At 40.6% G+C, this 21,742-nt stretch overlaps 1 protein-coding gene across 1 annotated transcript in view; it reads right to left on the minus strand.

The window, feature by feature from the left end:
• Positions 1-21,742, minus strand: part of LOC146021195 (uromodulin-like) — a 102,959-nt gene that overhangs the window by 36,479 nt on the left and 44,738 nt on the right. Inside the window, exons 5-9 of the mRNA XM_083154991.1 lie at positions 14,988-15,165; positions 13,160-13,297; positions 11,031-11,816; positions 8,494-8,598; positions 6,331-6,539 (exon numbers count right to left, since the gene is read on the minus strand). Coding sequence (XP_083011117.1) covers positions 6,331-6,539; positions 8,494-8,598; positions 11,031-11,816; positions 13,160-13,297; positions 14,988-15,165 — 1,416 coding nt within the window. The remainder of the gene's footprint in view (positions 1-6,330; positions 6,540-8,493; positions 8,599-11,030; positions 11,817-13,159; positions 13,298-14,987; positions 15,166-21,742) is intronic.

A 21,742-nucleotide genomic window follows, 5' to 3' on the forward strand; every position in this document is an offset into this window, starting at 1 on the left:
TCGGTAGACTCCAGAGGAGGAACTCCCAAGGCTGGTTTGTCATGTAGGGAAAGTAGGCAGGAACCCATTGCTGATGTTCCTGGTGGTGGCTGCATATTACTGGCTACGGGGGACATAAAACCCCGCTGTCTGAAGACTCCAGTTATGATAAAGAAGAGGATAAACATCTGGATATGATGTGCTTGCAAGATTTAAGAAATTGTCAGCATCAGCACAAAGTTGGAAAAAGCAAGGATGTGGCGTAATACTTGCCGTAAATGGGACAAGGATGCTATTTTGGTGCATGCAAGAACCCTTGATAAAATAAAAAGAATTGAACTCAAAGAGAAAGAAATTGAAAGAAGATAATTTCTTACAGCACCAGTGGGGTTATTGCAGGTCAGGTGGTGGTGATATGCCCTGTAGCAGGGCAGAGCGCTGATGGCATCATTGGGGAAAAAAAGCCTCATGGAGTACTGAAAGTCCAGAGCCGGTGGACGGCAAAGTCCCGAGAAGAGCGGCAATTGCAGAGGAGGCAACGGCAGTTTATCGGGAGCAGCGGGGACCCCAGGAAGCTAAGCATGGATGTGCGGCTGAGTTGGAGGATACTGCATTCATGTGGACCCTTAGGTGTTTAAAATCCAGCTGCGGCCTTTAGCATGGAGGCCGGTGGCAGCGGCAATGACAGCAGCGGCAGTTGGTGTACGGGACCGTGGGGTGATGGACAGCTGGAAACCGGTTCCCAGCAGAGTAAACAATGACTCTGCACAGGAGAAAGGTGATATCTGTGTTGGGAACGTGGTGGCTGGCGCAAGGAAAAATAGATTAAATGCTGCCGAGTTGTGTCAAGAAGAAAAAATGTTTTGTTTTTTTAATACAATATTTGGTGCGATAGGTGCACCTGAAAGCTCAAGAGGTGCATTGAAGATTAATGAAGGCAGCTGGAAAAGTGTACAAGTGTGGTGGGAGAGGTTGCCAAAAATTATGATAAGTCAAATAAAAATGTACCGGCTGAATTAAAAAGATCTTATGCAAGTGCTTTAGGAAGAATGAGAAAGCTAATATTAATAGACAAGCACCCAGTCCCTATGAAAGTAGTATCTTTGGGAAAAGGCATTCACTGCAATTTAAGTGGTTCTACATAGGAGTTGTGTCAACAGACATGTTTTTTAAATATGATTTCTTTTTCTTTGGATTGCTGTGCTAGGGATCTTTTAGCCTGTATTCACCTAGATAGGTTGCCTATTTTTGACATAAGTTTTGTCTCCTATAAAAAGCTGCAGAAAGTCCTGGCTGAGTGGGAAATTAAAAGTATGTTTAAAAAAATAGAAAAATATATGTTGCGTCAGTAGTGTTCGTGTTAAGATCCTAATATGGGATGATTGAATTCCAGTCTAGGACATTAAATACTGGCTAAGCTGTCAGTGTTGCATGAAGAGTGACTCAATCAAGGTGGGCCATACTCTTGATGTTTGGAAGGGGGTGTCCATTATGGTCAAATTATTCAGAGTGGATGGGAAGACAGTGCATCTCCCCAAAGCAGCCTACATTGGTCGGGATCAAAGTTTTCTATCCCAGCCAGCCAAGAACTTGTTTTAAGTGTGGTGAGGTGGGCCACAGGATGTGGGGCTGTTAAGTGTTCCTTATGTTGACGAGTCTGGTCATCCTTGAAGAGCCTGCAATAAGGTGAGGTATAACCTTTGTGGTACTGAGGGGCATCCTTACCGCCGGTGTCCAGTTTCCTTGAAAGGGATGTTAAGTAGAATGCCAAGTAAAGAAAAACCAAAGTTTAATAATTGGTAACTGATGGGAAAAAAGTAAAAACTATTAACAAAAAGGAGAGTAATGGTGTCCTAGATCTGTCTTTTGGTATTATCTGCACGGGGAGGATATGGAGGAAAAGGACTCAGAAGAAGGTGAGGTTTGCAGACTGGGGAATGAGCTTGTGTTTAAACAAAAAAAAGTGAGAAAAGAGAAAAAAAAAAGGTAAAATGAAAGCATCAATTAGACAAGAAGGTAGTTATAGGAAATTAATAAGGATAGGAGGATAGTGCTGAGGAAAGCATGGACGAATCCAAAGCATTTGAGTCATATGAGGCCAGTAGTAGTGTGCTGAGGAAAAAGTGTCAGGTGATTCTCGGATTCTGGTAGCCAAAGGTTGAGAGTCAGCCATGGATTGTGAGTCAGCCGTACTTATTATTTTTTAATTTATTTATTTATTTTCTTTCTCTCACTATCTATATATAGCTTTGGCTTCTTATCACTAATCCATATTAACACTACAGTATTTTCACTGGTGTCCTTCTCTGTACTTTCTGGCTTGTACTGGTTTTTGGTGTGCTAGGGACCCCAATATACAGAGAAGCCTTGACGACCGCTTAGGGGCTTACACATAAAGTTGTGCAAATATATTTAACCAATATCTCTGAATTCTAATATCATGTAGTGTTCTAGACTGGTTACTAATACCATTCAATGAGCTGGAAGAAACCATGTACTGTATTGTTACTTACTCAGTATTACTCCTCCTCCCATGTACCTGAATGATATTACTAAACTAATTGAGCACATGCTACGCGCTGTGTTTATTAATATAAAGCCTCCTGATCCTGGGATGGAGGTGGTGGTATGTGTGAGGGCATAGATGTGGCTGTGAAAGAGATCGGTGGAGGTGAATACCTGGACAGTAGTAGGTCTGGTGAAAGTAAATTAACTTGTTATGGCCCTTCTCTACAAATTTGTTTATGGATCCCCACCTCATTACATGTGCCACTATTAATGTGGCCTCCATATCATCGAAACAAATGTTTTTTTAGTAACAGAGGTTGATATTATTTTTCTCCAGGAGACCAGGGTGAAGACCCTCAAGGCTCTTCATAGAGCTAAGAGGGAGTGGGGGAGGGGTCTCTCATTCTGGTCTCTTGCGGCCGAGCCTTATAGTGGGGTGGCGGGTCTTTTCAACGATATGGTAACTGTAAACAGATTTGTAGACTAAGAAGTGGGAAGGTGTATAGTTTTGGATGTCAACTTCAGGTGACAGGACCTGAGACTTATTGATACCTATGGCACCCAGAGGGACAGGATATGTCTTCTGGGGTTGATAAAACCATTTCTGTTCACAGCCCAGCAGGGTTTTTTTTGGGAGCAAATTCAACGCTGTGGTAAGACCAAAAGACAGAGCAGGTCCAAATAACAATAGGACCATCCATAATATGGTTAGACAGGCAGGTTTGGAGGATATTCATATTAAGCATTCTCCAGACCTCATGGGTCTCGCCTATTATAGCGCTCAGCATACTGGTCTAGGACAGATTGTTTTATTGTTAAAAGGTTTGAAAATTCTAGCCCCTAGGGTGAACCAGTAGAATTCTCTGATCACTGTTTTCTCTGTTTTATTTGAATGCTTCAGAGTCCATCCAGAATTCTGGTTGAATTCTGATCTTCTGAAGGAGGAAAGCATGATGCAGTCTCTCATATCTTTTTGGCCCATGAATCGATTTTGGAGGTGAGCTGAAGTAGATCAGAGTGGTGGGAGGAAATGAAAAATAAGGTACAAGGTATTTTCAGAAGACTGGTAAAAAATAAGAACTTGAGAAAGAAAAAAATACTTAAAGGAAATTACATTTCTTGATTTCTGAGTGTGGAGATGGTGGGGAGATCTCCCGAGTGAAGTCCTAGATGACAGATTGTCAGTACAAAAGATTGGCATCTTTGATCCTTGAGAGGGATTATAGGGCATACCACTTGCCTGATCCCTACCAGGAGTGTAGAAAAGCAGTCAGAGTTAAGGAAATCAGAGGCCTATATGATGGAAAGGGTATGCGTCAAGAGGAAAGGGAAGGCATCCTGGAAGTTGTTATATTATTCTGATCTGTTCTCTGAGAAAGCACTCATCAGAGAGAGGATGGAAGTGTTTCTGGTCAGGTGGATCCAGGTAACTCTCTTGAATGTTTGGATAACAAAATACAGTAGTAGAAGAAGTTAGGGAAGCAAATGGTTGTTTATCATCAAAAAAAGTCACCCGGGCCTAACATTGGAGTTTTAGAAAAAGGTTTCTGACTTTATTGCTCCTGTCTCACAGAGGTGTTTAACTCCTGTTTAGAGGAAGGTGAATTGCCTATTTTCATGAGATGGTCGGCTCTTATTTTGTTATTCAAAAGGAAGGACCGTGCCCTTATTGAGAAATGGAGCCCCATTGCATTTCTGAATATGGACAGAAAGATTGAATTGTCAACAGTTTTCTTGTTCCTCTCATGCCTAGAAGTATAAAATAGCATTTCGAAATGTCTAGTTCTTTCTGCTAAAAGAGATATTTGAAGGTATATAAGATATATACTAAGCTGAGAGAGAGCTGGGAATAAAATGTTTCTTGGGTACTCTTTACCTAGCACGGCGCCCATCACGGGCATTGAATGCAGTAAAAAATCGGGTGCGACGCGATGCCCGCGATTTCCCATAGGGAACAATGTTAAATTTCTCAATTGACCCGATTTTTTTGTTCAATGCCTCAATTGACCCGATTTTTCCATAGGAAACAATGTTAAATGGCCCACAGAGGCCAAATAGGCACCCTAAAGTGTGAAATGGCCCCCACAATTTTTAACGCCACCCCACGATCAACGTGAACCCGAAGCGTTTTGAGCGCAGCGAGCCCGCGAGGGGCGGCGGTACGCGTCCTACGACCTTTTCATACCCCCACTATCCACGTCGGCGTGGAGTTGAGAATAGAATAGTGTGGCGAGCGCAGCGAGCCACCGAGCCCGAAGCGTGGCGAGCCCCGCGAGGGGGCGCGGATACCTGTGAAGCCCGCGAAGGGACGCGTTTACCTGTGAAGGTATCCGCGTGCGCGGGCTCGGTGGCTCGCTGCGCTCGCCACACTATTCTATTCTCAACTCCACGCCAACGTGGATAGTGGGGGTATGAAAAGGTCGTAGGACGCGTACCGCCGCCGCTCGCCACGATTCGGGTTGACGTTGACCGTGGGGTGGCGTTAACAATTGTGGGGGCCATTTCACACTTCAGGGTGGCTATTTGGCCTCTGTGGGCCATTTAACATTGTTTCCTATGGAAAAATCGGGTCAATTGAGGCATTGAACAGTAAAATCGGGTCAATTGAGAAATTTAACATTGATCCCTATGGGAAATCGCGGGCATCGCGTCGCACCCGATTTTTAGTGCATTCAATGGCCGCGATGCCCGCGATTTTTTTACCTGCGATGCCCACGATCAAAATCGTGGGCGCCTTAACGTATTTTAAGATAAAAGATTATATTATAGATTGCAATTAAACAATGAAAGCACGAGTGGCATATTAGTAAAATTAAAACTAAGATATTCACGCCGAGGTCAGCAATTAAAAAGCGGAAAAAAAAAAAACTTTAAAATATTTAATATTCAGGATTCATCCTGTTTTTTTTTCACTTATAAGAATCTTTGTCACCTATAAGAATCTTTAATACAATAATTTCTAACTAAAAATAAGGCACGAAAGCACGACAGGGTGTAGTGGACAGAAAAATTAATTAAATAACGAAAACTAGGGTGCCTAAGTACGGTTTACTCGGATGTAGAACGATACTGTATATATCGAGGATAGAATTGGGAGGCCTACGGATCTCGGGGCATATCTGGGTATGGTAGAAATCGAACTAGGGATTGGACATGAGTTACGGGGGGGTAGGTGAGAGCGGCGGGATGGTCAATTCACCAATGATTAAATGTTTGTAAAGTGTTGTATGTCATATATATGGTATGTGGAATGAAATGTCGATAAATCTCAGTAGGTTTAATACCTGTTTATATCCAACCACATGTATATGTAATGTTTTGTATATTTGTATGTCTGCAAATTTTAAAAAATCAAATAAAGAAATATGGAATACAAAATCGTGGGCGCCGTGCTAGGTAAAGAGTACAGTTTCTTGAAACATAAAACAACTGTTTCTTGTTCCTCTCGTGCCTAGAAGTGTAAAAAAGCATTTTGGGACAGCACTGAGGTCATGGGTTTGATCTCCACCATGGCTCTAACTGTGTTTGTATATTCTCCCCGTGCTTGCGTGGGTTTTCTCCGGTTATTCTGTTTTCCTTCCACAATCCAAAATATACTGGTAGGTTAATTGGCTCCCAATAAAATGAACCCTAGAATATCTGTGTGTGCGTGTATATGTTGTAGGGAATATAGATTGTAATCTCCACTGAGGCATGGGCTGATTTGAATTAAAATATTATCTGTAAAGCTCTGCGGAATATGTGTGCTCTATATAAGAAACTGTTAATAAATAATAATTTTTAAAAAAGCACTTTACATTAGATAGATAGTTGTACGGATACATATCATCCGATATTACTCACATATATCTGGGCTCCACATTCTCCATCTTGAAGAGCAGATGTAATGGAAATAACACTTGTATTATTCGGATCCTTAACGCCTCTGCAGTGTTTGTCTGAGAGGTAAACTCTTGTGGCATTTAAATTTAAACTCTTCAGTTGACATGTTCTAAAAGACACCTTAATGTCATGTGGATTACATGCTAACTCAAAGTTCAAGTCTTCCACACCTTGCCAGCAAGAAAAAAAAAGGAAATATATACATTTTTTTAAATAACTTTACACCCACACTCAAGAGTTCCAGAACCTATTATTCCAGAAAAATAGCACTAAAAATTAGTGTTTATCACAGTTATCCATTGTTTGTGAGGCTATAATCAGACTACTTTACCGGACACCACCAATGATATGTGAACCAAGTCCTCGGTCTGAGCTATTAAAACTTAGCCCCATTTGAAAAACCAAATTAATGGAAAAATACTACTGAGATCAGACTTAGAGCAGTATTCAATGAGACTGATTTGCCATGTTCTACGGCGAATGTGTGCTATTTTCATGCTCTAAGGCAGGGGTGGGGAACCTCAGGCCCAGGGACCGTATGCGGCCCCTGTAGCAGGTCTGAGTGGCCCTCCCACCCGCCTGGTGGCTTTGCCGGAAATCAAGTACAGGGGAATTCTCGCAAGAATTCCTCTTAATCAACAGCAGCCGGAGACTGTCAGTCTTATTCAGCGGCAGCCGCCGGAGCGCGGGACGGCAGCAGGAGGACAATTTGTAAGAGAAATTTTTACATATGGCCCCCGAAGGATTTTTTCCCCATACAAATGGCCCTTGGCACAAATAAGGTTTCCCAACCCTGCTCTAAGGTGAATCTTTTTACTGAAAAAGTGAATCACCCTATTCAACGTGCAGTATTTGCCGACGGCGAACAGTGAATGATGGACAATTTGCCGCCTGATAGTCGCCGTAATTCGCTGTGGTTTTAAATGGGTTTCTCAATGTGATTCGCCGTGAGTGTATTCAAAGATCACATGGCGAATTGCTTTCTAAGTGATTTTCGCTGTGTGTCACTGTGTAGCAATCGCCATCTTTTTATGGTGAACTGGAATGTGAACTTTTAAAATAAAGGTTTATTTTTATTTTTTTGGTGTAAAAAAAATCAGGAATTTTATTATCTGAAGGGGCATGCTATTTTTGTTCATGAATATATATTTAATTTAAAAAAAATATTTATTTTTTTACACTTCACAGCCAGCAGGGGGCCCGGGAGCCGCTCATTAGATATTCATATATTCACTGCTCCCGATCATTACATATGCATGATCGTTACATATGCATGCAGTGCAAGCGGCCCCCTACCCAGTCTCCTGCTAACTCTCCCAGGGGGCAGCTTGTGCTGCCTGGCTTCCGGGGAGCCCCCCCCCCAGCCCCCCCCCCACATACATTCTGGGGCAGGCAGGGAGACTTTATCACAGAAAAGTGATAAGGTGGAGAGTCATAAACAACCAGCTTCTAACTGCAATGTCACAGACTAAGGGGGCGTCTTCAAATAGATGGCGGCTCTTGTGCAGCCTCCTCAACCGGGCCCCCTCTTCTCTGCCGGGAAGCAGTAGGGTGTGAACGCTGCATTATGGCGTCTGAGTAATACAGAGCTCACTGCATGCTGTGAATCACTGAGAAAATAGCCAGCGAGCAAATTTTTCTGGCGTTTTATGCAGTGCTCCTGTCACTGGACTCCAGAGGGTAAGTACTACCAAAATGGGTGCAGTGTCCTTAGTGTGGGCGCCCCTGGGACTCAGGGGCCCATGTGCACCATGCACACTGCAGCCATTATAGATACGCCACTGGTTAGGAGATGATTGCCTTGTTTATCACTCTCCATTTTATTACTCTTTTTAAGCTTGATACATCAAAACAGAAAGGATGAATAATTAATGCTTTATGTTCTGCTCTAGTGCAACGTCAATTACATATGCCCAATTTACAGTATATATCATGCTGCTTAACTCTTCTACATGGTTTTAAACAACTTAAAGATGGCTTCCATATTCCAGTCAGTTTATAGCAATCCTCAGGCTAAGCTAGTTCACCAATTGCACCAAATCATTTTTTTATTGGTTGCCTCTGGTTTCAACATTGTAAAAAAAAAAAAATCCAGAAATCTGTAAATTATTATGCGTTACCTACCTAGAACTTCCAGCCCATCTTTGCAGTAGCATCCTTCAGCTCCATTTACCATTTTGCATTCCTCATCCTCTGCACATGAGCATGGCTCAGTCAATGAGGCTGGATCTAGATTAGAAAATAAGGTACTTATGTAGTATCTGGGCTGCCGATTTTGTGATTGTATGCCTTACCTTAAGGCATACAATCAGATGCGATGCGATGCGATTCGATGCGATTTTGCATAGGATTCAATGTTAAGAAGGTCCTGTTCATTTCCCCACTATCCAAGTGGGCATAGAGTTGATTTTATATAGCGTGGCGAGCGCAGCGAGCCACCGAGCCCGAAGCGTGGCGAGCGAAGCGAGCCCCGCGAGGGGACGCATATTTCTTTAAAAGTATTCTGTGTCCCCTCGCGGGGCTCGCTACGCTCGCCACGCTTCGGGCTCGGTGGCTCGCTACGCTCGCCACAGGTTTATATCCAACTCCATGCCCACTTGGATAGTGGGGAAAGGAAAAGGACCCCTTTTTCCCATTGAATTTTATTTTAAAATGGACTCAGACCATTTTAACATTGAATCCTATGGAAAAATCTTGACCATCGCATCGCATACGATTTGGTCGCATGCGATGCGATACGATGCGATGCGATCCGATCCGATTTCTAAATCGGACACCCAGATACTACATAAGTACCGAAAATAATAATATGGGGCTGTAGATCTTTCCAGTATAAATTTTTACAGTGGATAAAAGGTTGTGGTATCTCCCATAACCATCTTATTATATTAAAAAAATATCATTATTATCACAAAACTATCTGTATGCAGTAATAATCTGCAAGGCCTGTCCCACCTCTAAAGCAGGCCATACACTTGTGCAATTTGAATAATTTTCACCTGAAGGCTCAGGCCGAGAAAACGGGTGAAAATTGGCAAATTGCATGCATTTAGTCTCTCATATGGCTTTTAAGCTGGCCATACACTTGTGCAATTTGAATAAATTTCACCTGAAAGCTCAGGCCGAGAAAACGGGTGAAAATTGGAAAATTGCATGCATTTAGTCTCTCAATTCCGATCCCATACGCATCAGATAGGAGCTGGAGATCTCAAGAGCCTCAGTCAAGATTTCTCGGATTCCGCAGCACTTGCGGGGATTGCATGTGAAATATCGTATGCAGAAGAAACGCTGGCTGTGTCCCTAGGAGACGTCGCAGTAGAGTATGGTGGCTTTATCATGGGCTTTAGAAGATAGTAGGGAATATTGTGCCATGTAAATTTATATCATATTTTCAGATGTATGTCTACCAAATATTATATCGGATAAGATAAATGTAAACATAAAATTGAAAACTTTTTGTTTAAATCAGATTTACTAATTTAAAAAAAAGACGAGATATATGCCTGACCTGCATCTGGCGCTAAAAAACACATTCTGTAATAATGAGTTCAGTACATCACAATTGTAAGGGGAAAGAGCAGTGACATAGCTACACATTCTGCCTAGACATGTACCAGCCCCAGACCAGTAAAGAAAACTAAAAAACCTTGGAGGATGCTTTATAGTTTAATGGGTTGATATTTGTAAAACTTTCTAGAAGAAAAATGGGGGCATTCCCCATAGCAACCAAACAGATTCTAATTGGCATTTGTGACGTTTAGCCCCCACAGTGACCCGACAATAAGCTGGGCCCCTATTGTCAGAAAGGGGGCACAGTAGAGTGGCAGCATATCATCGGGGGTTGGAAGCAGCTTTTGGAACTGATGCTGCCTCCTCCCTATAGTGTGAACGACCCAGATTACTCATTTACACTGCCCAGCAACCAGGGTCCGACCCGGGATTAACCCTTCTTTTAACCCACGTCGGAAAGCCGGGTTGTTGGACCCAGGTTTTATCAAATGGTTCTTTCACATCGTACAATGAACTGGGTTATTTGTGCAGGAGAAAGGGGAAGAAGAAATCCACATTATATTCGCTACATGTTATGTACATTATTACTACTCCATCCCCCAGGCAATTTAAGTACATCTATATTTCCTATGAACAACTTCTGTGCCTTCTTTTCATTTCTATATAAGAGAATGAAAGCTTCCATACGGGACTGGTAAATATTGCTCATTGAAAGCTATAATACTGTCTCATTACAGCAATTGTATAGCCAAGCAAGCCTCATAGCCAGCCCATGCCTTTTATGTAACATAAAAGGCATGGGCTGGCTATAAGGCTTGCTTGGCTATACAATTGCTGTAATGAGACAGTATTATAGCTCTCAATGAGCAATATTTACCAGTATGACATATGTTGTATGTTTTGTGTGTCCCTTATGAGTGTAATTATTAATGTAAATGCGCATTTTTACTGTGATATTTGTTTTTTTTATTAAAAGAAAGGATTTATCTTTACCATTGACTCACTACTATTTATATATTGAGTGGAGCAGCGCCCCCTGGTGGTGATATTTATTATCCCCACAAACCACGTTTTGTTCTTTTCATTTCATTTGTAGCATGTGCTGATGATATGAAAGTAAATAATAATAAATGGTACAGTAATTTATTTACCTGTGCAAAAAGCTACTGGGCATATGGGTATTCCATCTAATTTGTACACATGATATCCAAGCGGACATGCTTTGACGTTGACAGTGGTTCTCCAATGGCAACAGTCCCCACTCCAGTGAGCACAGGCTGTAAGGGTTACAATTCCTTCATCTGGTGATGGATGTGATCCATTTATCCACATTGGTGCCCCAGTGCTGCATTTCTGTTCAGGCACACAGTTTTCTGGAATGCGAATCCCCGCCTTCCCTGTAAATCTGTACCATCCAGTTTTATTTCTGTCACAATGACTACCAAACATATTAAAGGTGCTTCTCCAGGGCTCATTAATGGTGACATAGTTGACACATGGGTCAGAACAGGTGTCAGACTCAATTTGTTTTATACATTCCATCCCTTGGTCACATATATCTGTTGTACATTCTTCAGGGTGACACTGGAACCCATCACCATAGTGGCCAGCCTTACATGAACAAGAGTAACTGCCTGCATTGTTGATGCACATAGCCAGAGAATGACATTGACTGAGTCCAGCATCCGTGCATTCATCAATATCGACACATATGTCTTTTACATTTTTGCTGTATCCACTTCGGCATTCACATGAATATGAACCATGAGCATTGACACAAATCTCAGAGCAGTTATTAGACCAATAGAAGGCACACTCATCAATGTCAGAACATGTAAATCCATCGCCGATGAATCCTTCACCGCAAGAGCATTCCTTATTGCCAAAATAATCTTCACATATAGCATTAGGGTGACATTCAGAACAGTCTGCTGTAACTGCATATTGAAAACATTACTCTAATGAACTTCTCAAATATTTGAAATCTAAAAACAGACCAATTATGTGTATAAGTAAAAATCATCATCAGGAATAGTCCTTTAAATACTTAGGCTGTGCCTTAGCAGTATAATAACTACTGTATGTGGTGGCTTCATAAAGATGATTTCCTAAGAATCCCCAGCTTACTAATGATCAGGATGCAGGCTGTGTGAATACCAGCATCAGTATCTTTAGTGATGTCAGTATCTACAGTGATGTCAGGATTTTTAACTATCGCCATCCCAATTGCCAGCATGATAATTGCATTCCCATAATGTTGACCCCCAATTTTGAACCCTACCTAAGCCTCAAATTTCTATTGTCAACATTTTTACAATGTAGACAATTTATGTTTAAAATATTAACCATGTTGACATATCATTCAGAATCTAATTAAAAGTATTCATCTTAAGTCCAAAATAATCCATCTGTACCTCTCATCCCATGCCTCATCCTAAAACATTCTTCCCCATGCACATTAAAGGTTCATTCACACTGTACAATTTTTTTGACCAATTTCATTCATTTTGTCCCTTCTGAACGATATTCGGCAAAATATCTTTCAGTGTGCAAGCGACGAACATAGAATAATGATGCATGTACCCACCAGTTGTTCATCAAGGTTGTTCATCAAGGTTGTTTGTCAATTGTGAATGCAGCTCAATTTAGATATCTTTTTTTTTAAAAAGCCTATTGATTGTTTGTCTTTATAGTCTACCATCAACATCTTTCATCCAGGACACTGGATGGGTTCAAGGGAAAATGTTCATCAGTGTCTTTCAGTGTACACGCTGAAAGATATTTTGACCAATATAATTCAGAAGGGCCAAAATAAGCAAAATTGGTCGAAAAATTTGTCATAGACTACTCTTATCTTCACTTTGGGTTTTTTCAAACAAGATTCTAAACCCCTTGAGCATTCTCTACTCTGTTTACTGACACGTAAATCACTAATTACCCTTACAAATCAATAACAATTATTTGGTCTCAATGATTTATCCAAAAGACTCCCTTTCCTGTAAGTGTAAAAATAACATTTAGACTTTAAGCAATGTGAGCTACCCATAATAACAATGTGGGTGTCACATTCTCATAGAAGCAAATATTTTGATGAAAGTAAAGTTTTTTTGAGTCATTTAGGAAAAAAGGGGGAGGGGTGTCCAGCAATGCTGTAACACAATCTTGTTTATGCATTGACTTACATGATGTGTTCTTTGCTAAAAAGAAAAAATATATATTAGTAAGATTCCTGTTGTTGTTCTTGTTGTTATAATTACACAACAAAATAGTTGTAATGAACCTTTAAATCCTTCCACACGTATTGAGTGCTGTCCTTCTCCTCTGACATTAATTGTCCAAGTTCCCAGCACAGGATTCATAACAATGTATACAGAACCCCAGCTTTCAGATACAATCGGTGTACGCTCAATTTCAAATCCTAAGTAAAAGATGCTGCAGTTAGTATTATGATAACTGAGCTCTATGCCTTCAAATTTGCAATACAAGCAAGCTAAAAATTCTTACTGGACTAGAGCTGTGGGGATGTCATGTCACCCAATAGGGAAATTAAGAAGGATAGAAAATAATACATTAATTTAGAAGACACCGCAGAGTTGAGACAAAGTTGAGCAAAATAGTGAAAGAAGGATGGGTGGAAAAGGGGGCATGAGAGATGGGTGGAAAAGGGGGCATGAGAGATGGGGGGAGCGAGAAAGAGATGAGAGGAGGAAAGATGGGAGAAATCAGGGAGAGATAGGTGAAAGGGGAAAGACAAAAATGGGAGGTAGGTGGATATAGAGAAAGATGGGAGGGAGGTTGATATAGAGAAAGGGAAGAAGGGGAATAAGTTGGAAAAAAATATGAAATAAAGACGGGGAAAAGAAGGAAGAGCGGGAGAAATATCAGGAGGAAGAGGAGAACAAGAGGAAGAGATATTAGAAGAAGAGGTTGAGAGAAATCAGAGACATAGGGGAGAGAAAGCTGGGTGGAAATATGGGATTAAGAAAGGGATGAAGAGAGGTGTGCTGGGAGCAAAAGGGAAATATGGAGAAGAGCACAAGAGGGTTTAAAAACCCCTGCAAAGATGAAAAGAAGTACATGGATTCTAACATTTTTTTTGCAGCAGTAGAATTTGTAGAAAGTAATAGATTAGAGAAGCACATTTTTTTTAGAAAAATCACAAAGCGTGACTTTTGAGTCCAAGGTGTCCCAAATTGTGCCATACATGGCACAATAAAACCAAGATATACAGTATGTGGACACATCCGTATGTAATTCTTCTAAGTGATATATAATAGACATTTTTGGAAAATAAGCCCTCACTAACTAAGGGACACATTCTAGGTTCAAACATGCAGTACATCATTTTGAATACATTTGTCAGGACCCATTTCTGAACACACAGCCCAACCCTTACAACCTCCCCAATATTAAACTCTGCAAGAAAGTCTGCCTACGCTCTTTTAATTCACAGAGCCATATTCTCTAAGCTTCAAAAGTGAGAAAATAGAGAGTGATAAACAGCCAGCCAATCATCTCCTGTCTGACATTTTTCAAACACAGTCTGTGACTCCTGTCTGACATTTTTCAAACACAGTCTGTGACATGGCAGGTAGGAGCTGATTGGCTGGCTGTTTATCACTTTTGAAGCTTAGAGAATCTAACCCATTGTGTCTACAAAATAATAATTTCTACATTCTCTTATCCTATCCATGAGACACCGTAATTAGAGTAGCCCTTGCATGACAATCCATAAGGCAACTGTGCTGCGTACGCCAAATAAGCTCTTAATCAGGAACTGCTCCAGGCAAAGAAAGCAGATAGGTATGTAGTGATACGCTGGGAAGATGTAATATAGTAGCAGCATAAGCTGTTTCTTCTCTTTTGATGATAAAAGTTGGCATTATAAGTCACATCCACCACTTCATTCATATCACCATATCCCCTGGAAACTAGGCATGAAAAGTAGATGAATAGCAAAACATGAATTTTAGCAGAAAGGATAAGTACTGTGCTTGCATAATGAACCTTTATATCGAATTTAAGGTATATCTTTACAGTACCCTTTCTCAATATAATTCTTTTACATAGGCTCAAATTAAGCACTGATGACAATATTACGTACTCACCATGTGATGTAGCCATTTGTACTTTACGAATGATGCCATCAGTGGTCACTATTAATGCAGTAAAGTTATCTGCAACTGAGAAGCGTTCATTATTGTCTCCATCGTCATAGTCTGCAGAGAACAGTCGTGCTGAGCTGTTAACAGGTCTTGACATAATGAAGTCCATATAGTAGAACACCTGTAGGTTGTGTATAGAAGCAAGTAATCTGGACTACCAAAAAGGTCAAACAGAATTAACAGTTGTAATCGAACCATAATAAATTATTCATTAATCTCATGACCGTAATTATCTGATCCAACATCCATGAGGAGTCAACTTATAAATTACTTCATTGAGACAAGATGATATTTATCATCAGGTTACTGACATACTGTAGATATCTCTGGTAACCATAACTGTGTGGGCCCCATATCATTATTTTGAAGATACCTGGTCCCATTGTTACTAGAGAGACACCTCTCCATAGTAGTTGTTAATATTAAAAGCAATAATAGTGCCCTAATTCATTGTTTGCAATACACCAATGGTAGCAACCGATGCGCTGACCCAATCTACTATGTCACACTTTATTCTTCTGTAATCCAATATTATTGGCTCAGCAGGATCCTCTCGACACCAGAAACAAAAGGGTAAGAAGTACAGAAGGAATTTGGAAGACTATAAAAATGGTTTACAATACCCTGAAAAGAAGCTAATATTTGGGGATTCAGCCCATGATGACTCTTTACCCCTAATTGAGTGTTCTAAACCAAACATCATGAACCACTTTAAACCAAGACAAATTCCTAAAAGTCCCAGATATTCAAATAGAAATATTGAGAGACCTGAGAGGGTACATTTTAGGGAAGAAAGACCCCTCAATAAACAGATATCCACAACTAAGTAGGACTGAAGATAAATATGGTGAGAAATCAGATAGGGATAGAGATTATCGTAATAGGACTTATAATAATAGAAATAATAATTTCCTCAGAACAAGGAGAGAATATCCTGAAAGGCCTACAGAAAATAAATATGACAGGAGTCGCTCTAGTGGGAGAACACATAATGAACCGCAGTATAGAGAATATGATCATTTTTTAGCACAAAGGAGACCCCATCCGTATATCAGATAGATAATGATAATAAAAAGAAAAAACAAAGAGGTAAGAGTGGTACTAAAAAGCCGGAGAAAGAAAAAATTAAAAGGGAAATTAAATGTAGGAAAAAAAGAGAGGAGACTAATAGTAATAAAATAGAAGAACCGGTGGATATTGTTAATAAGACAAACATTTTCAATCTAAGTAATTACACCCTGAGTGATGATGAGACTAAGATATTAGAGAAGGACCTAAAATTTGCCCCCTCGAGTAAATGTTAAAGTATTTGAAATATTCATTGATTTTGAAAAATTCATTAGGAAACTTACCCTCAAACGGTTTTTTGAAGATTCCGATAAAAAGGAAACAGATGTACAGTAAGGGAACCTCCTTTGTCTATTTTTAAGAAAAAAATCAACTTTTTTTCCAGCCTATAAAAAAGGGTGTTTCATGGAATCATTTGAAAAAATAGTGAGAGATGATTTGGAAAGGATGCAACTAAAACTCAAAAAAAAAATAGTAACATCACTAAAAGGGAAAGAGAAGCTATCAAAAGCCTTAGGGATAACAGTGAAATAGTGGTGAAACCCGCTGATAAGGGGGGTGGAATCATCATTTTGAATACTGAGAATTATAATGCAGAAATAATAAGACAATTAGAGGATATTACGACATACAAAAAACTAAAAAATAATCCCACTTCAAATATTAGTAAAAAATTTGAAGTATTCTTACCTTTGCATGATTTCTTTGTTATAGTCTGCATTATACAGTTCTGTGACTAGGATAATTATACAGTTTTGTGACTATGTTAATGTTACTGCTTTGGTGACTATTTCCCACTCCCTATTACCCCCCCCCCCCCCCCCCCACCTTCCTCTTCTTTTTTCTGTAAACCCCTCCCTTCCCCCGTATTTGCATATTTTGAAAAATCTCAATAAAAAAAAAAAACTGGAAGTATTTTTAAACTTGTACACTAAACAAGGAGTCATTACCGAGGCAATAAAGGAATATATATATATATATATATATATATATATATACATATACACACATGCATCTATACCAGTCATTTATGTACTCCCAAAGATTCATAAAAGGGAGACCAAGCCCCCACGAAGAGCTATTGTGGCTGGTACGGACTCCATTTTATCGAACCTATCACATTATATAGTCTATTGCAGCCTTTGGTATATAAGAGTAAATTGTATTTGAAAGATACAATTTCAGTACTTATTATTATTATTTTATTTATAAGGCGCCACAAGTGTTGGTACTTCTTTACTTTCACGGCGCCACTAGATAGGACAGATAGGATACTAGATAGGATACGATTTTGTATGCGATTTGACATAAGATATCGCATAAGATATAGGATAAGATTTACTATCCATTTCATTACCCCATTATCCACTAGGGCGTGGAGTTGATTTTATATAGCGTGGCGAGCCCGAAGCGTGGCGAGCGGACACGGATGTTGTTTCAAAGCAAGTCCCCAATATTGCATGCCATTTGCATGCAATTCCATAAAATACATTCCGTGTGCGCTCGCCACGCTTCGGGCTCGGTGGCTCACTGCGCTCGCCACGCTATATAAAATCAACTCCACGCCCTAGTGGATAATGGGGTAATGAAATGGATAGTAAATCTTATCCTATATCTTATGCGATATCTTATGTCAAATCGCATACAAAATCGTATCCTATCTAGGATCCTATCTGTCCTATCTAGTGGCGCCGTGAAAGTAAAGAAGTACCCAAGTGTTTTGCAGCGCCGTACAAAGGAACAATACAGGGAGACAAAGCTTAGCATAACATTGAAAAAATAACAAAAATACAGTACAAATAACGAGCGCCACAGTTCTTGACCTTATTAGTGATTTGGAGTGGAGAGATGAGTTTACATTTTTAACTTATCCACTATAATCAATCATAATGTTGGGCTTGGAGCCATTAGATACTTTTTGGACCTTGAGTATTTTTCAGAAGAGAAGAAATCTTTATCAGTGAGGGCATCTCATTAATTCTCACTAATAATTATTTTTGGTTTCAAGGAAATTTCTTTCTGCAACTCAGAGGAACCGCTATGGGCACCAGACTGGCACCAAGCTATGCCAACCTCTTTATGGCGTGGTGGGAGAACCACCCCGTTTGGGGGGGGCATTTGCTCGGTGACAGTCTGGTGCTCTGGCGTAGATATATAGACGATATCTTGTTAGTGTGCCGAGGTTCCAATGATAAGTTAGCTGTCTTCTGTGCATATTTAAATGAGAATGAGTATAATATCAAACTCACTTTTGAAAGGAGTCAATCTGCGTAAATTTCTTAGATTTAACCCATCTACGTCGAAGATGCAGGGGTTAAAAACAAAGAATTATGGGTACTTGTGAGTTATCCGGGCTGCCGATTTTTTGATTGTATGCCTTAAGTTAAGGCATACAATCAGATGCGATGCGATATCGCATCGCATTGCATCGCATGCGACCATCGGATGCGATGACCCGATTTTTCCATAGGAATCAATGTTAAAATTGACTGAGTCCATTTTAACATGGAATTCAATGGGAAAAAGGGGTCCTTTTCATACCCCTACTATCCAAGTGGGCATGGAGTTGGATATAAACCTGTGGCGAGCGTAGCGAGCCACCGAGCCCGAAGCGTGGCGAGCGAAGCGAGCCCCGCGAGGGGACGGTATTCTGTGTCCGCTCGCCACGCTTCGGGCTCGGTGGCTCGCTACGCTCGCCACAGGTTTATATCCAACTCCATGCCCACTTGGATAGTAGGGGTATGAAAAGGACCCCTTTTTCCCATTGAATTCCATGTTAAAATGGACTCAGTCCATTTTAACATTGATTCCTATGGAAAAATCGGGTCATCGCATCGCATCGCATCCGATGGTCGCATGCGATGCGATGCGATGTGCCCGATCCGACCCGATTTAGAAATCGGCAGCCCGGATAACTCACAAGTACCGAATTATGTTAAATCCACCGATTGCAACTCTTTTATTGGAGCATCATTGCAACTCTTTTATTGGAGCATCATTGCAATTGGATTAGGAGTGTGCCTAATAGCCAATTCCACTGGATTAAAACTGAATATCCCCTTTGAAACAGGGGAAGATTGGGCGCTAATTGACCATACAGATGGATATATAAAAAAGTGGAAACAAATATTGTATATATTTAATTATTGTTTAGCTGCAGTTCTCAAAAATTGTACTAGTGTCAGTACAAAAAAACTGTATATGTCTGCGGATTGACCGTGGGAATATACAGAGAAAGATATTTAATTCCTATAGGAACAGGAGACTGCGCTTATTTGATAGGTTTCCCTTTTTCTACCATGGATGAGTTCAAATGATCAAAGAAAATGGAGACTGTTGCAATATAAAAGCAATAATTTGATTTATTCTATATAAACATTAGTTATAGATATTAAAAAGAATAAACATAGGCGGCCACCTATAACATTTCATGTACTAGTACATTATATACACAAAAAGAAAAAAATTGTAATTGTGTGCGTGTAGCACTTGAATCTCACCCTTGATCCGATGGTGGCAGTGCCGGAGTGTCCCGCTGGGAGGGGAGTCAGCATACCGGTCCGGGCGATGGAAGCAGCTCACGGGTCTCTCACTCCCGCTGCTGCTGTCTTGTGGACAGACGCTGGCGGCAGCGTGCCTCTCATGCTTGCCTACCTCCTCCTCCCGGCCTTCTCCTGATCTGTGCTGCTTAGGCTGCGGCTACACGCACACAATTACAGACAACCCCGTTTATTAACTGTCCTTTGGTGAGGGATTAATTCAGGGTTGCCGACCCTCCCGGAATTTCCGGGAGTCTCCCGAAAATCGGGTACCCCCTCCCGGCCCCCGGAAGGGTGGGCAACCCTCCCGGATTCAGGGGGGACCCCCGCTGACCCCCGGATCGCGGCATTAAAATGCCGCAATCCTCGGGTCTCAGAGGAGGGGGCGGAGCTAAAACGGCACAATCGCGTCATTTTAGCCCCGCCCCCTCCATGGAGATCCCTGAATTAGCTGCTTTTACCAGTATGGGGCGGGGCTTAGTGATGTCACTCATAAGCCCCGCCCCCTGAGCGGCTGCTGAAACTCTCCTTTCCGGGCTTCTCCCGGAGAGGAGAATGTTAAAGTCGGCAACCCTGGATTAATTCCTTATACAATTTCATCGCATGAGGCTATTTTGACTTTTCTACAATTAGCGGGCCAAAGTCGGCTCCTTCAAGTATAAATATCTAGTGTGGAACAACACCTGTTGGAAGTTTGCGTGGCTTTCCCTAATTTGCAAAGTATCACATTCGATTGAATTTATTTATATATATTTTTATCATATACATCATTTGATGTTTTTTTTTTTTTTGTGTATATAATGTACTAGTACATGAAATGTTATAGGTGGCCGCCTATGTTTATTCTTTTTAATATCTATAACTAATGTTTATATAGAATAAATTGCAAATTATTGCTTTTATATTGCAACAGTCTCCATTGTCTTTGATCACTTGAACTCATCCATGGTAGAAAAAGGGAAACCTATCAATTAAGCGCAGTCTCCTGTTCCTATAGGAAATAAATTCCAACGGATTAGCAGGAATTGTACAGAATTAACTACATATGAAGAACATGTACAGAGATTGGAGAATCAATTCTTAGGCAAGGGTTATAATGAAAAACAGATAGCGATTGCTAGAAATAAAGGAAAACAACTACTTGTAGATAGAAAACAGGGAAATAATAATAAGGTAAAAGACAGCAAGACACCAAAAGAAAGAAATGATGTTGTATTTATTACCCAATATAACAGTCAGCATTAACAAATAGAAGGGATTATAAGAAAACATTGGGGTATCCTTGAGAATGATCCCCTGTTAAAAAATCATATAAGAAATGCACCAAGCTTTGTATATCGGAGAGCTAAAAATATAAAAGACACCATTGTAAAGAGTGCAATAGATACTCCTAGCCCATACAACCCAATTAAATCAAAAGGCTTTTATACAGTAGATGTGGCTTATGTATCGTACCTGTAGGAACACATCGTCAGTGATACACCAATATTGCTACACATACAATATAAAATGTATGACATCGAAGAATTTATCACATGTAATTCGAAAAACTGTATCTATATTTTACAGTGCAAGTGTGATAAGCAGTATGTGGGCAAAACCACAAGACCATTAAATGTACGATGGGCGGAACATGTTAGACACATAAAGGGATTGGAAACCCAAAATGTGGCAGCTCACTTCAAAAAGAATCATGAATGTAAGGTAGAACATTATACCTCTTTCACACCAGAAATGCAGAGACAAACCCGGGAATTAAGTTCTCGGGACAAGCATGGACATTCCCGGGTTGGGACCCATTCACACATGCTTTTGAAGCAGGGACAACCCGGGTCGGCACCTTTCACACTGAACCCGGGTTTACCCTGCATTTCTATCAGAATGTCATTACAAATGGACTTTTTTAGGCACACAAAGATGAGGTCAATTGAGAGAGGGATGGGGTAGAGGGAGGGAGAGAAGGAGGGCAGGCCTGCTCACCTCATTGCAGCAATCATGGCCGATTCAGTAGCACTGTCTCTGCCTTTGTTCCTGATATTTTGGGCTTTACTGCTGTTTGACCCAGCAAGTGAGAGCCTGATGCAGCTTCTA

Source organism: Crinia signifera, chromosome 7 (genome assembly GCF_055691185.1).
Source record: "Crinia signifera chromosome 7, ASM5569118v1, whole genome shotgun sequence".
Classification (NCBI taxonomy): Eukaryota; Metazoa; Chordata; class Amphibia; order Anura; family Myobatrachidae; genus Crinia; species Crinia signifera.